The 17432-nt window shown below is 38.1% G+C and overlaps 1 protein-coding gene across 32 annotated transcripts in view; it reads right to left on the bottom strand.

Moving 5' to 3' along the window:
• Window positions 1-17432, bottom strand: part of ESRRG (estrogen related receptor gamma) — a 665923-nt gene that overhangs the window by 59658 nt on the left and 588833 nt on the right. For 31 of the 32 annotated variants that reach the window (XM_055084019.1, XM_055084015.1, XM_028488318.2 and 28 more), the window contains 2 exons: window positions 4432-4542; window positions 390-572 (listed from right to left, as the gene is read on the bottom strand). In XM_055084019.1, the coding sequence (XP_054939994.1) occupies window positions 390-572; window positions 4432-4542 (294 nt within the window). The remainder of the gene's footprint in view (window positions 1-389; window positions 573-4431; window positions 4543-17432) is intronic. The other variant, XM_007126007.4, reaches the window with a different exon arrangement.

Below are 17432 nucleotides of genomic sequence, written 5' to 3' on the forward strand. Positions count from 1 at the left end.
CCGGAGCCGGTGCTCCGCGACGGGAGAGGCCACAACAGTGAGAGGCCCGCGTACCGCAAAAAAAAAAAAAAAAAAAAAAAAGAAAAAAATCCTAATGAACGGGAATTCCCTGGTGGTCCAGTGGTTGAGACTCTGTGCTTTCACTGCCCATGGTTCGGATTCAATCCCTGGTTGGGGAACTAAGTTCTCACAAGCCGTGCAGTGTGGCCAAGAACAATAAATTAATTTTAAAAATACAAATAAAAAAGTAAATTAAAATAAATAAATAAAATTTAAAATTCTTAAAAAAAAAAAAAATCCTGATGAGTAAATTGTGAATTTGCCTAAATCAACATATAAAGCCTAGGGAATTAACTGCAAACTTTTCTTTTTCATTTCAGAAAAGGTACCTGGAATATGCTTCGCCCATCCAATGATAACCACCAATTCTCGATCGGCCAAGTCGCACAGTGTAGTGAGGGCTTTGATGTCACTGTCGGGAACAGTAGGGTCAGGCATGGCATAGATCTTCTCCGGTTCAGCCACCAATAAATGTGAGACAATCTTGTTATCTGCAGAATCAGACCAGAGCACTACAAGATCACTAGTAGCATCATCCCTCTTTCGCACGTTCTAAACTAGGTGGTGTTTTGAGCAAAAACAAAACAAAAAAACCCCTCAAACACCTATAATCAACCCCAAATATTCCATTTATGGTTCAACATATATATATTAAACAGTGTTCTGGAAAACCCATAGCAGTTGTAATAGTTCTTTGTTTCTTCTTGGCTTTACCTGCCTTTGCTGGAATGAAGCATCTGTCCTGTAATGAAATTTTTTATAGCAAACAGATAAGAGAAGTTAGAGGCTTTCTGGGTCTGCTCTTTGATTCTTAAGTGGGATCTGGGGAAACAGATTAAATAGCATACAACAGCTTTAAAATAAATATCCACATAAGCCACTGAAATATAGAACGTAATGCAGGAGGCAAAGAACTACTGCCCATAGACATAATGGGCATAAAAGTCATTAACTGTCCTAATTCCTTTAAAGAGGAGCAAAGGTCAGAGCCCTTCTGCCGGGGTGAATTACCGACTGTATAACTCTGTCTCTGTGGGATGCATTCAATACGAACGTCTTGCCTTTCTCCCCCTCCCCACACACCCGGCCCATCTTCCAAATACAGCCAATGTCAGTTTCCAGAAAAATACTCCAACTTAAATGCGACCGTATTTCCTCTTTGGAGCGTCTAATACTTTAATCCTCTATTTTCATCTGTTGTCTTTAGTTCATTCTCTGGTTCAGATTTATCTGTCTGAAATTTGTGATATATGTTTTTAAAATCCTTCATAAAATAAACACTAGAGACAAATGGAAAGCATCACATCAAATGTGTTTTATCGCTCAGGGCCATGTGAGAGTTTATGGAAGGGGTTATAAAGGCTTGCTAACGGAATGATTTTTCTTGTTGGCCCCACTTTCAATTTCTACATGTAGCTTTAGATTTGATACTTTCTTCTAAGTGAGGAAATACAAATAGGTAAGAATAAACACAGATATTTCAATGTCTGTGTCCTATTACTCTAGAAAACTAGGGTATTAAATGGGATCTTTGTGAGCCAAGTCAAAGGTTCCTCTACATTTACTAGACCATTTGCCTTTCCCTATACATTTTTAACTTTTTTAACTCAAAATGAAAAGACTTCATATACCTTAGAATTGAAAACATAGTTCTTTTTTTGTCTGCTGTAACAACATAACAAGGATACTTATCCAAGCAACAATTAGTAATTTTTCTGATAGAGTTTAAAATTTTTACTACTATGACTGCCACACGATGAATTCAATTCACTTCAAATTATCAACAGATAACCATCCAATGGCAGTAATATTCAATTATTATCAAATTAAAAATACAGATGTGGGAGGAAGTGTTCCCAAATATCACGTTTTCTAGAAAAGAAATTAAAATCAAATATTCTTTTTTTAAAAAATTTGTAGGATCTGAAGAGAATGGCATTTGTTTCTCGTATATGCTATCGAAACAACACCCTGTTTTTTAGCTACGCTTGGAAAAGTTTCCACTTTCATTGCTCTGGCAATGCAGCAAAACCTGTCAGCAACTACTAGATCCTCAGGATTAGAAGAAAATGCAGTAATAAAGGGTACAAAAATGTAACGGAAGGAAATCGTGATTCGAGTTCTTTTAGTACAGGGAAAATGCAACCTGTGTTACCCAAGCCACTGGATACTTGACTGGAGGGGGTCAGAGAAATTTGGTGGAAGCTTAGAAATTCCTATCATTCAGAAGATGGAATAGCCGGCAGCACTGTTTCTAGGTGAATCTTATTTAATGTTTCCCTAATTAGAATCAATAGAACCCAATTTTCATTCTTGGGCTTTTGTAGTACGCAAACCATCAGTCAGGCTCCAGAAATCTCCCCCAGCCACTTTCTGAGCAAAGCCCATGCCTGGTCTCTTGACATTTATCTGACAGGATCTGAAAATTAAGTTTTATAAATGTTTGTTACCAAAATACACTAATTGGATAGACTAAGGGAAATGAACACAGAGGCCTTAAGATAATGAGCAATGATTTATTAGGAGTCCTCTTTTATCTCAGACAAATGGAGCTCACTGAAATTGCTGTAATCTTCTTAAAGGTACTTGACAAGCCTCTTCCCAATTTCTCAGGTTTACGCGGAAAACCAGAGATGTTTCTTTATCCATCCTGTGGACTTACGAACGGGGTGATGCTCGTTTTTCTCTCGGTGGAGGGTGTCATCAATGGTGTCAGTCGACTTCGTATAAAATGAATGAGAAATGGCCAGTCTAGATATTAGTGAATCCAGGAAAACGAAACTTCTAATGAAATTAAGCATGAGTGTTGATTGCATTTTATTGTATTATCAGAAAGTTTTTTTTTATTCTAATGTGCGAAATCTGCTTAATGCAGTCCTAGATTGTATTTGCAGAATGCCACACAGCTTAGGCAGGCTGAGGAGAAGATGCCAGATTGGACAATTGAAGGTATAATCAACATAATGTTTTTTGGAAAGGCAAAAGGAAACCATGCCATATGTTCACTTAGGCTTTAATTTTATGTAAAACTGGTTGTTTTTCCTTTGACATCGCTCAAATGTCCTTTCATTTACAGTTCAGGGTCTGTTTTATGTATTTAACAGATGCCCATATGCTCACACGGATGATGCATAGCAGCGACCCCTCCTGGAGAATCTGAATGAGAAGAGGACACTTTTTCTCTTCCCTCGAAAGCAGATCAAAAATCACCCGTGTCTCTTCGAGGACTGCTATAGCTGCAACTTCCTCTGGTGAGGGCTGGTTGTGTCTTCTGAGACAGAGACAGCTAAATGTGAGAATTGTTTCCACCAAAGCACTTTCAGTGCCTGGCATAAACTCTATGCATAAACGACCTAAAATGTTAGCTCTTTTGCACTACAGCCATGAACTGATTTTTCAGAAACTGGAACACAGTTAACTGCCTCAATCTATATTCTAGCTCTTTTTAGCTAATGACAAAGAGAATGGGGTTTGCGTTTTAGCTACATACCTACCATCGTTTCAAATTGCAGCCGGGCATTATCAAACCATGGGCTTTTAAAAAACAATTCATGGGCTTCCCTGGTGGCGCGGTGGTTGCGCGTCCGCCTGCCGATGCAGGGGAACCAGGTTCGCGCCCCGGTCTGGGGGGATCCCACGTGCCGCGGAGCGGCTGGGCCCGTGAGCCGTGGCCGCTGAGCTTGCGCGTCCGGAGCCTGTGCTCCGCAACGGGAGAGGCCACGGCAGAGGAAGGCCCGCATACCACAAAAAAATAAAATAAAATAAAATAAAATAAAATAAAATAAAAAACAATTCATAATGCCCATAAGGGCATCTGAAATGGAACCACCAACCTATGCTTGTTATCAGTAGGGCCCATCCTTGTTTTAATCTATTGCTAGCTAGTGTGTTAACCTTCTATAGCTCTAAATTAATGAGGCTCCTAATGTATTTTCATTGGGAGGTTGAACAAACTCATTTAGCTAGTGAAAACTACAAAAATCACTTTCTTGTGAAATCTGAAACTAACAGCTCCAATGAACTAATGATCATGGTACGATCCATTTTATGTACCTCTGAAAATAAAGATAACCCGTAAATGTAAAATTCGCACTATATAAGCTATGCCTTGGTATGCTTATGCTTCCACAAAATGACTAGGTGAAAAAAAGGTAGAGGGGGAGAAAACCGTAGGAAAAAAAGATAATTAGCTGAGTTACTGTTGCTCTTCAAAGGCAATCCTTGGGAATAGAGCCACATCTCCCCACCCCCGCCAACAAAGAGAAGTCTCGTTGGAGTCAGTAGGAATGGGCATATGCCAAAACTGATGTACCTAGAGCCAGCTGGGAGGATGTCATGTGCTGGAAAGCCAGACATGTCTGCTGTACTTACATGGCTTTTTGGCTGGCTGAACCAACTGAGGGTTCAGGTATGGGCTGTTCTCCGCATCTATTCTGCGCTTGTACTTCTGCCGACCTCCACGTACTCTGTCAAGACGCACTCCTGTGGGGAAAGACAGGCACTTCCTTACTGTTGAGGTAACTATCTTTGAGACCAATCAAATACATAGAGAGTATCATCCAAGGGTGCTAGGTAAACAGAGAGTAGATTGTAGAAGGGTCCAGGGGAAGTAGAGGAACGTAAAAAAGTGACGGCTAAACCGAGACTGGCACTGGTTGGAAACCAAACCCGGCAGAGATGACCAAGCTGAAAGACGCTTATGCAAGGCCATCAGAGTCACCTACATACCAAACGAAAGGCACCTTTCCTTGAGAATTAATACAAAGAAACTGGAATTTGGTGCTAACACAGTTTCTCAAATTAAAGACATTGGCAATGTGTATCCTCTTCATCAGTCACCCCTGAAAGCTCAATGTGTGGGTTTGAGTAGATCAGTAGACCCAGAGCTGTTCAATCCACCCCGGTCTATCAGAGGACTCCACATGGACCTGTGGAATTGAACTGAGAGCAGGTTTGGACTGAACGCAGGTTAGAAGGAGGAGATTCCTGAAAGAATTCAGGAGGCTAGGATGGCGAAGGAGAGATTTGTTAGGAGGGCAGAGGTGAAGCATGAAGCTAGAAAGTAGGCAAAAGTAGACTGGCATTTAGTAATACTTTTTCCCCATGAGTGGTGGACTGGGTCAAGATTCAGGGAGGTATCGCTGGCAGTGGATCTATAACATTAAGGAAATGGGCAAAAGGGAAAGAAAGGGATTAAAAAGAAAGAAATGTTTCATTTACATGGGGCAGTGGGGAGGGGTGCTTGTTAATAATGTGGTTTCCAGTCTGTAATTGTAAAGTTTAGGATAGAAACATATAAATCTTTATCAAATAAAGAGAAGATTACTTGGGAGTTAAGAGAGAGGTGAGAGATTCGCTTTGTGGTCTTAGACTGTACCTTAATTGATAAGACAGTATTAACATTATCCATTAATAAATTCACAACCAAGTAATTCATTGTACATATTTTGGTATTTCTCAGACTGTTCAGAAGATAGATTTGGTTTAACAGTATCCTCAGTATTGTTATTTTACTGAAAGCCCTCTCAGAGACTTTAACATGCAACTAACTCTCAAATAAAACTCTCAGAGGGAGATACAGCCTAGGCAATGTTTTGCAAATCAGTTTAACCAAGGATCCTGTTTCGGGAACATTTGTTAATATCACGTGGAACAGGTGAGTTGTGGTGTAACTGAATTATATGAAACAGTTTGGGAAAGGCTGATATATTTCTATGTGAATCCTGAAGGTGAATGTATATACTCATATATTAAAGATGACTATCAACCCAAGAGCTAAAGAAAAACATAACTTTTCATATTATCTTAATACTGCTACTTTAAGAGTTGATTTCCTTTTAGTGATACACACAAACATACACTTGGCTCTAGATAAACCCTGAAATGTTAAACTGGAACATCAGAGCAGAGTTTAAGTGATATCAGGAGACAACTTCAAGAGCAAGTAAGTAGGTTTAGACAAACAAATATCAAAAAACAAAGAGCTTAGGTACAGTCTCTAAGTATTCAATGAAAATAGAATGCTTGTGAGTCATGAAGAAACATTTCCTGACTGCTGCTTTTAGAGCAATTTTGCGCCTAGAGTTCCATTCCTTCATGTATCTAATTTCTAATGTTCTATTTTTACTGTGTCTATATTTAATTTACTAAAGTTTAACACCTTCCCCCCTTTCCCCCTTTTAGTCATGTTTTGCCTTTTTTCATTTCTTTCTTTCTCCAAGATATTTTTCCAGTTTATATAATGTGGTCACATTTTGTCTGTTCATCTGAGATCCATTCAAATTTGTTTCATTATAAGAATTTAAAATTTTTCATTATAAGAGTTTAGAAAATTAACAGCATATATAACTAAAAGTGGTACCATAACACGTTTGGTATCCAGCTCCAACGCAATGTGAACATTAATGTGATATGATTAGAGGTGTGAAGAGAAGGCAGGATGAAACAAACAGAGAGAAAGACAATGACAGACGAAGGCTAAAAAAAAGAGGAAACATTTAAAAATAACTCTGAAATTGTGAGAACCAAGAAAGCCTGACATACACATACTACCATATATAAAACAGATAATCAACAAGGACCTACTGTACAGCACAGGGAACTCTACTCAGTACTCTGTAAATGACCTATATGAGAAAAGAATCTAAAAAAGAGTGGATATATGTATATGCATAACTGATTTACTCTGCTGTACAGCAGAACTAATTCAACACTGTAAATCAACTATACTCCAATAAAAATTTGTAAAATTAAAAAAAAAAAGAGGGCTTCCCTGGTGGTGCAGTGGTTGAGAGTCCGCCTGCCAATGCTGGGGACGCGGGTTTGTGCTCCGGTCCGGGAAGATCCCACATACTGCGGCGGGGCTGGGCCCGTGAGCCATGGCCGCTGAGCCTGCACTCCGCAACGGGAGACCACAACAGTGAGAGGCCCGCGTAATGCAAAAAAAAAAAAAAAGAACCAAAAAAGCTCACAGAATGCATCTCTATTAGGTTTGTAGACTCCAAACTTTGCTTTTGGTGTCTGTCAGGGCATGAGTTCACCATAAGCAATATAGCCTCACATGACCAAATACTGAACAATATACTATGTATCTTCCAACACAGGAGTCAGAGCTGGTGAGTTTCTGACAATGGATTTCGTCCATCCTGAAGGCCTATGGGAGAGGATCATGGCTGAAAGACTGGATTCAAGGTCTTGGCTGGAAACAATTCTGACACAGTTATATCATGCTAAAGTCACCAATCAGCTTAGCCAACTGGCCCAAGTTTATGGGAGCAGTGCAACACTGAAAACTAGTTATTAAACATCATGAAGAAAAAAAATACATATACTTGACAGAATTTTTATTATGCATTATGGGATACGTTTTGTATTTGTAGGAATAGATCCTTTAAGTATTGTGAAATAATTTTATTACTGTGCATTTCCTTTCAACTTTGAACAATGAATTACTGAAATATTCATATTATTTTTACGTGCTCCTCCAAAATCTAAAGGAGTATTCTCACTCTTATGTCCATTCTCGCCTTCTCTTTCTCCTTTTCCCTCTTTTTCTCACTTTCTTCCCTCCCTCTCACCTCCTTTCAGTGTGTGGGTAGATAAACTACTATCTATCCATCCATCCATCCATACCATCTACATATCTATCCAGTTTCTAAATATTCAAGTACTTTTTTACAAAAGCCATGATTTAACGCTTTCTTACTTCCTAAAATAAAGATCAGTTAGACAAAGCATTCTTTTATGATTTATAACTTTATGTATATGGTATTCAGTAGATGACTGTAGAGGGAAAAAATAAATATTAATACTACATAATTAACATTAATACAATTATGTAGCGAAAGCTGATGGGCAGTCAATATACAGAAAAATTGTTCCTGCCAAGTTTAGATAATTAACGGGGGGGAAGGGGAGGCTGTGATGAAGTGAGAGAATGGCATGGACATATATACACTACCAAATGTAAAATAGATAGTTAGTGGGAAGCAGCCGCATAGCACAGGGAGATCAGCTCGGTGGTTTGTGACCACCTAGAGGGGTGGGATAGGGAGGGTGGGAGGGAGGGAGACGCAAGAGGGAAGAGATATGGGAACATATGTATATGTATAACTGATTCACTTTGTTGTAAAGCAGAAACTAACACACCATTGTAAAACAGTTATACTCCAATAAAGATGTTAAAAAAAACAAAAAAAAAACAATTAATGGTAAAAATTTCTAGAGTCGATATATTTTAAAAGATCATAATAACTTTTATGTGGAAGTTTTATTCCCATTTTAGGGGGTTAAAAATAGGCAAATATCAACAATTTCAAGTAAAAAATATTTATACTGCTTTTAACTTCTTCTCAAAATCTGGAAAATCTTTTTATGCATCTTCTAGAGACATGATGATGATGATAATGATTTAGTTTAGCTGACTTCATACTCAGTGAAATGTTTGAACTCAAATCCTAGTAACACACCTGCAACTACTTCTACATCATACTTCAACAATTTCAAGTAAAAAATTATACTGCTTTTAACTTCTTCTTCTCAAAATCTGGAAAATCTTTTTATGCATCTTCTAGAGACATGATGATGATGATAATGATTTAGTTTAGCTGACTTCATACTCAGTGAAATGTTTGAACTCAAATCCTAGTAACACACCTGCAACTACTTCTACATCATACTAAAATTATTCATCAATTTATTCAGTTCTGTTGGAGAAAAAAACATAGTCAGTAAAACCAGTTTTTTTTCCCCCAAGGACAATCATATAACACAGAAATACACAAGTGACGTAGGTTTCAAAGTTAAATCAATGGGGAGGGGGAAGGGTAAGCTGTGATGAAGGGAGAGAGTGGTATGGACATATATGCACTACCAAACGTAGGGTGGATAGCGAGTGGGGAAGCAGCCGCATAGCACAGGGAGATCAGCTCGGTGCTTTGTGACCACCTAGAGAGGTGGGATAGGGAGGTTGGGAGGGAGGGAGACGCAAGAGGGAAGAGATATGGGAACATATGTGTATGTATAACTGATTCACTTTGTTGTAAAGCAGAAACTAACACACCATTGTAAAGCAATTATACTCCAATAAAGATGTTAAAATAAATAAATAAAGATATTTACTGACATTAAAAAAAAAAAAGTTAAATCAGCCCAAACTATGTGTTCAAACATGTGGACCCAGCTTCTTTATTTGTGCATCTTTGAAAATAAACAGATTTATTCATTTGAGTCATAATAATATATGCACTGAAACTTTAATAATGTTATTTTAAAGGGTCTCATAAAACAATACTATACAGATACCATTAAGAAGTCTATTTTCACATATATACGCTACTATGTATAAAATAGATAACTAATGAGAACCTACTCTATAGCACAGGGAACTCTACTTGGTGCTCTGTGGTGACCTAAATGGGAAGGAAATCCAAAAAAGAGGGGATATATGTATATGTATAGCTGATTCACTTTGCTGTACAGCAGAAACTGACACAGCAGTGTAAAGCAACTATATGTCAATAAATAAATAAAAAAATAAAAAAGTCTATTTTCAGTATATTTCTAGTTTTAAAGTTTTTCCAGAAAAGTGTTTCCAACTACAATAATATAATAATTTACTCCTAAATATTATATGAAGAACGTGGAAAAAAATAAACCATAGTTTGAAAATCAGAATGGTTTCTTTCTGGCTCTTTCATTAACAAGCTCTGTAAATTTTGTTGAGTGCCTTAACCTGTTTGCTTTTCCAAATATAAGATGGATATTAAGACAGTAACCTCCCTGGTGTTTTGCTGTAATGATCCAATTATATTAATATAAGGTACTAATGTATTTGGATATTATACTAATGTACTAATATATTTGGATATTATACAAATGCATTACTAAATATCTTATCAACCTTAAAATCCCAAGGAAATTGCCATTATATCATTATTTTGTTGAAATATTGTTATATTATTTATTGAAATATATTTTGCATCGTGATCATTTATTGAAAATCTACCCCCATGGAGTGTGACAGTCTACTCTGCCGCAATTCTGTAGGTAAACAGATTTGAGGTATGATTGAATGGTAAGATAATACAAAGGATAAAACCCAAATAATGACATTATTTGATGTCTAAGTGATTACAGAAATATTTGGTATCCCATTCTATTTGCTGCTCATCCTTGTCACTAATAATATCATTTAGAGTTTATTTTAGAACAGATACAGAAACTAACCCAAAGTCTATCAAAAAGAAAAATGCTATCTCTGAGTTTAGCTAGAAGCACACAATACAAAGTTAAGTAGAGAATTGATAATTATCCAATTAACCTAATACATTTCATTTAAAAGTCTCTATTTTCAGCAGAAACAAACAAACAAAAACAACAGTATTTACGATCAGGACCTGGAAAATCCAGATTTGCCATAAACAAACATCAGTCTAATCCAAATATTTCCACTTACAATGGCAAAGCCTGTCTCTCTACATCTTTACAATCTTAAATACAAACAATTTCTGTTTGGACTCCACTTGTAAACCAATTCTGAAAAAGTTTAAAACGAAGATTTCTCCCAGTAAATAAGATACCCGCAATGTTCAGTGTTTGACAGGATTTGAAGTTAATTAAGGCAACTGGATTTTCTGTTCATGTGGAGACGGCCACTACCCCTTTTCCTTTTTTAAATAAAAATTTTTAATAGTTTACGTTACCTACCAAACAGAACGTTTCACATTGCTTTTTCTGTCAAATACTGCATGTGCCTACATTGCCACAAGGGAATCACAAATCTCATAAGTTGTCAGAATTTACAAAATTGAGGAAGCAGGAATAGGGTAAGAAGGAAAAAAACCAAACAAAAAAAACCGCTATGAGGCACCTAAATGCCAAGAGAAGTAAAACAGTTCAGCACAAGGCCTTCTTAGGTCTCAGCTAATTTTAAGTCTACATTTTATGCCCCAATGCAAATTTTTACAATATTATATAGTCCAAAGACAAAAGTATTTGTCACATTTTTAATAGCACAAAGTCATTTCATAGGATAATAAAAGATCTCCCCTTCAGAGAATTACACAAGGCTATCCTAGCCTACTTTGCTAAATTAAAGACAAGGCTTTTTATAATATTGTTCTTAAACAAAGGTTTGCTAAAAACGTTAATTACATAGAGCCCTGGAATACTTAAGATGCAAATAGTCATATTAAAGTAATGATAATTTTTTAAAAGTTAGTGAAATAATATTTTAAAAGATTAGTGATTTTAATGACTACTAAATAAATAGTTGGATTATTTAAATGTTAGCCAACACGACTTGTAATCAAGGGTGAAGAGCAGCCTGGGAAAGTAAAACTTATGACGCCAGAAGGTGAAGAGGGTGGGAACTTTCTCCTCCACGATGTCTCTGGTACTGCGGCTCCCTTTGCTGCGGAAGGGAATCCGGCTCTTTCCGTTCAGGAAAAGAAGTACCTAGAAGCGCCCTTGAATGTGCCTGAGATTTCTGTGAGGGAACCATCATACACAGAGGGCGGAGAAAATCCCTTTGAGGGGCTGTAGGAAAGGAAGCAAAGGCAGATCAGCAGTATCAAGACATAGTGGCGAGAATTTTAGTGGCAGCCTGTGATGGGGTTCTTCCTCGTAACAGCATCCTTACAGAGAGTACCGGTTTTCCCTAGAGTATTTGTGCATATTTATAGGTACCCCAGTAAAGGGATGAGTGAAAATTATTTGTACATTGACGCATATACTCCAGGGAGAATCGAACCATATTAAATTCTGGAGGATCATGACAGACAATAAAACACACCAAGCCCTAGTTATCTTCTCTTACTATTATTGCCCTTTCTCAAAATAGACAGTGATACTGTTCAGCATGGCTTCATGATTTCGTTCCTTTCTTCCTACCTCAGCAAACTTTTTCCTCCTGATATCTGCTTCTCCTTAACAAGCAATGTCTTCACTGATAATGGAATGACTTAATCTCTGTATGAAGTGTCTTGGAATCCACCAAAACACCCATTGGTTATTGAGAGCTTCTTCTATTCCAGGCAATGGGTTAATTGTTTTACGTACATGAACACATTTAATACTTACAGCAATCCTATGAAGAAGGTGTTATTATTATCCCATTTTACAAATGAGAAAATGAACTGGGAAGAGGCTGAGCCAGGAGTGGCAGCTCGGGACCACGGCTGCAGAGCCCACGTTCTCAAGCCCTATGTTTATACTGCTTCTCTGTCATCAAATTCTATTTTTGGAAAAGAGCATGTGGTATATACTCCAAAAGCAGAAGCACGGGCAGATAAAACCCAGTTACTGTGGTAAACAATACTCGCACCCTGATAGGGGGTGCATGTAAAGAGCAAGGCAGAATGATGAAATAGCAGGAGAGAGGAATACTTTTACTCCACCGAAGGGCTAGGCATTTTGCATCTATGACTCTATAAAGCGTCTCCACTTAGAAGAAGTTTATAGCTGTGAGACTGTGGGTAAACCAAAAATGATAAAAAGATTCAGTCAGTCTGCTTTTCTCTTGAGGCAGGGACCCAGAGATATTCATTTCCTCGCTCCCTGCTCCTCTTTAAAATGTCACTGAAATAAGACAAGGACTGTTTTGCCAGGGCCTCGGAGGCAAAGCAACATTCTGGCTGAGTTTTACAGTTTAGAAGGAGACCCCGATGGCGGCTTTTCAGTTAGACACCTTGACGAATGGTTACATTTACTTCCGCTGAAATAGCATGACAACAATTCAGGAACTTTGGAAATAGCTTGGCTGCATGTGGAAGCACTATAAGATCTGCTGAAATAAAAGGGAAAAATCACACAGGGAGAGAAAATGCATATCCATTAGGTGGGCTTTTTTTTTTTTTTTTATAACTGAGTCCTCAGTCACTAAAAGAGATAAAAGCCAGGACTCACATTAAAGCTTCCTTGCTCTACAGATGAATTAACAATTAGCAAAGGGAAGTCTTTCGTTTTGGTCTCCTGGTAGCTCTCTGGACTATTAAACATGTGAGGCTTGCATAGGAAATTACAAAGGCTTCCCTCTGTTTCAGATTCAAGCTGCATCCAAAATACATTTGTAGATTTCTGTGCACAGGACATAGCCACAAAGAAGTCCCTCCTTTTTTTTCAAGGTGTGATTCACTGCTCTTGGCTGGTTCTAAGGCGTATGTGCTAAATTTATAATCTGGCTGAGAGCCGAAATCAAAATTATAGAAATCTGTAAAAGACATAGTTTACAAAATATTTTGCAGGGAAAATATTATTCCACCAGGGGTCCAGTTGCTTCATGTGAAGCATGGAGCCCTAATCTATGACACATACAAGTACAAATTAGGTCATCTGCAACAGGTGACAAGTTTTAATTGAATGTCTTCTGTCTGCAATTCTGACAAAAGGTGAATAGAAATAAATGGGTCTTGGCAAGACGGCTCTGAGCCTTACAATACCCAATATCTCATTATTTTTAAACAGCTATCTATAAACTGATGCTGACAAGCCTTGAACCTTTTATTTCTGCTCAAGATGAGGTGGCTGTGAAGGGAAAAAAAAAAAAAAAAAAAAGGAAAGAAAAAGGGGCATCCAGAACATTACATTAAACATGCAATACCTACCATTATCACTTCCCCAATGTAATTAAAGGAAATCTCCTATTCAAAAGGTACTATTTCTTACTTTGCTTGATGTCAGAGAGAAAGAGAAAGAGAGAGCGAGCGAGCTTGCTTGGCCTGTATTTGCTAAACACAGAGACTGCCTTTAAAGAAAAAAAAGAAAATCTTCCCTTTCTTTCTTTTTTGCCTGTGAAAAATTTCATAAACTATTGAAAGAGATACTGCGGTGACTTAAACCTATCTGAGCTCTATTTTGTCTGGTTCCTATTTAATACCGGTGACTCTTCCCTTTATCCTTTTCGAAATTGCCTCCTCACGTGAATAAAGTTGTGAATTAGCGGGTAAAGACATGAAATGTAGTTGCATATCACCATCAGGAAAAGTGATTCTACTAATTCACAACTAAATGTGACACTGGCAGCAATAAGTTTAACACAATAATAACAGTAATAACGGTGCACAGCACCCCATGGGGATGCTCTGTAGACAGAAGCACAGATATTATTTATGCAAAATTCAATGCCCTGTAAAAATGAATTAAAAATGAAATCAACCAGGCTGGTTTATAAGTTGCGGGTTGAAAGTCACAGTCCCTGTGTTTCATCCAATGGAGAGGAATACAGTGGAGTCTAGTGAACAAAAAAAAAACCACACGTGGATTTCAAAGAGAATATAAGTCGTGGGAGAAAAAAAAAAAAGGAAATAGGTGACAGAGAAAGATGGTGGTGAGTCTGGAGGTCATTTGGTTTTAGCATGTGTGATTCTAGATCACGTGGGCAACCAAAGAAGAGTTCAGCTCAGAAGAGAAGCTTATGGTCACTTTAGTAGAAGAAAACTTTAAGCCCTGGCCAATTTGTTAGGAACTCAGCACAGTTAATAAAAATGCATTACCAGACTCAAGCAGAAATTCCAAGACCCAATTCTAAGATACCAAAGTGACACATGGTGTTTAATTAATGTTCTTCTGGTGATTATGATTTTGCAAAGTTGAGATTGGAAATAAAGTAAATCTAGCAGAAAGAACATATGTCTGGGTCATGTGAAGAAAAGAATTGTACCAAAAACACAAAATACATAGGAAAAAAAAAATCAGTTCAATAGAGATCAAATGTTAACATAACATTAATGTATACAGGCCCAAATCTCATATCAGTGAGAAATTTTCTTGCGACACTGTGACGTTTATTTCTTATTTCTTGTGACACTGGCAGCAATAAGTTTAATACAATAATAATAGTAATAACAACGCACAGCACTCCATGGGGATTCTCTGTGTAAACAGAAGCACAAAGAATATTTATGCAAAATTCAATGCCCTGTAAAAATGAATTAAATATGAAATGAATATCTATGAATGAGACTATGAATGAGAGCCATAGTCACTGCATTACATTCAATGGAGAGGAACACAGTGGAGTCCAGTGGCCTCCCTGTAAGGTTTTAGTGGAGTAGACAAGAAATGCCATGGACTGAATGTTTGTGTTCTCCCAAAATTCATATGTTGAAACTGAATCCCCAGTGGGATAGTATTTGGAGGTGAGGCCTCTGGGGTGATTAGGTTATGAAGGTGCAGCCCTCATGTTGGGCTTAGTGCCCTTATAAAGGAGTTCCCAGCGAGCTCCCAGGCCCTTCCCACCATGTGAGGACAACAAGAAGGCTATCTATTAACCAGGAAACCGTCACTGAACACTGATTCTGCCAGTGCCTTGATCTTGGACTTCTCAGCCTCTAGAACTGTGAGAAATAAATTTCTCTTCTTTATAAGCCACCCAGTCTATGGTATTCTGTTATAGCAGCCCAAATGGACTATAACAAGAAGAAATGAAGGAACATTAAAAAGAAAAAAAAGACTCAGCCATAAAAAAGAATGAAATAATGCCATATGCAGCAACATGGATGGACCTAGAGATGATCATACGAAGTGAAGTAAGTCAGAAAGAGAAAGACAAATACCATATGATACCACTTACACGTGGAATCTAAAATACAACACAAATGAACATATCTACGAAACAAAAACAGACTCACAGACATAGAGAACAGACTTGTGGTTGCCAAGTCGGGGGAGGGGTGGATTGCGAGTTTGGGATTAGCAGATGCAAACTATTATATACAGGATGGATAAACAACAAGGTCCTCCTGTATAGCACAGGGAACTATAGTCAATATCCCGTGATAAACCGTAATAGAAAAGAATATGACAAAGAATATGTATATATGTATAACTGAATCATTTTGCTGTACAGCAGAAATTAATACAACATTGTAAATCAGCTATACTTCAATACAATTTTTTTAAAAAGGAGGAAGTTTAGAGAGATACTCTACAATGGGCTGATTCAAGGTCTAGTGTGAAATAAAGAAAATACAATGGTTTCCACCCCCTTCTCATCCAAATCTATATACCATCGCTAACCTCCATTCATCTGCCAACTGTGCTGCTAAGTATTTGTGAGGAAAGATAATGGAGAAAAAGAAAAGAACACCAAGAGAGAGCATGAGAGCATGGTCTAAGCCTTGTAGAAATGCAGACATGGAGAACACGGCATGGCAGATTCAGAACACACTCCCAGCTGCCTCAAGTCGACAAGAGCACATTTTCAAGCCAATTCAAATCCAGTTTTCCTCCCCCAAAGTTGACAAATCAGACTGTTGGGGAATTTCAGACCTTGTGAGAAAAACTAGGGTAGAATAATCATGAGTGGCAGTGATAATAAAAAAGCACTTATACATAAATGATATATTCACTAAAATTAAAGACAAATATGAAAAGACTATCAATGACAGACACACTAAATAAGTCATGTTTCCTGTACAATTAATTTCCATTTATCATCCTTTGATCTCTTGAATATTTCTAGGATCTTCCTTCTAGCTGGTTTCAGCAAGATGACTGTAAATTCAGTTTGACTTGCTGTAGATAATAGGCATATGAAAAGACTTTTTTAAAAACATCTGGTTTTTAAACCAAACGTTTAATGACACTCTTATGTTACTACTCTGAGCATCTTGGTTTTAATACGGTGCTACTCCAGGTTTATGCTTAATTGATATATAATGTTAAAGATTTGGTGGAGAGTTATACATAAGTAAATGTAAACATATCAAGATTTTCAGTCAAGGAAAATAACAATTAGGAAAGTGCTTATTCTGAGGCCAAAAAGAAAATTGTACATTTAAGTGCTGTGGCAAGGTGAGGGCCATAGGCTGTACTTTTATTCTTAAATTAGGATGTGTGAAGAGTGTGAAAAAAAGAAAACACCAATGACATTTCCACATGCCAAACAGAGTGGGTCTTGGCTGAGGAAAGCCTGTATCTATACCAGGTCATACATTTCCTGAAAGACTTCGCTGTGTGTAGCCGTTACAGGAGGGGTCAGCTGGGAGGGACTGCCAGGACGCTCACACTGGTCCACAAGGCCAGGAAGAATCTTGAAATCCTAAAGGCGCCAAGAAAAGAAAAACACGCTTTTCCAGCCTCAAGGCGGCGCAAGGCTAGATGTTGGGAATAAGTCTCTTTAAGTGTCACTGCCTCATAGAGAAGGAGGCAGAATTTCCCACGAAAATGTCCCTAACCCAGATTATGTTTTAAAAATAGAGAGCAGGGTGGTGGCGCAGTGGTTGCGCGTCCGCCTGCCGATGCGGGGGAACCGGGTTCGCGCCCCGGTCCGGGAGGATCCCACGTGCCGCGGAGCGGCTGGGCCCGTGAGCCGTGGCCGCTGGGCCTGCGCGTCCGGAGCCTGTGCTCCGCAACGGGAGAGGCCACAGCAG

This window comes from Physeter macrocephalus, chromosome 4, assembly GCF_002837175.3.
Source record: "Physeter macrocephalus isolate SW-GA chromosome 4, ASM283717v5, whole genome shotgun sequence".
NCBI classification, from domain to species: Eukaryota; Metazoa; Chordata; class Mammalia; order Artiodactyla; family Physeteridae; genus Physeter; species Physeter macrocephalus.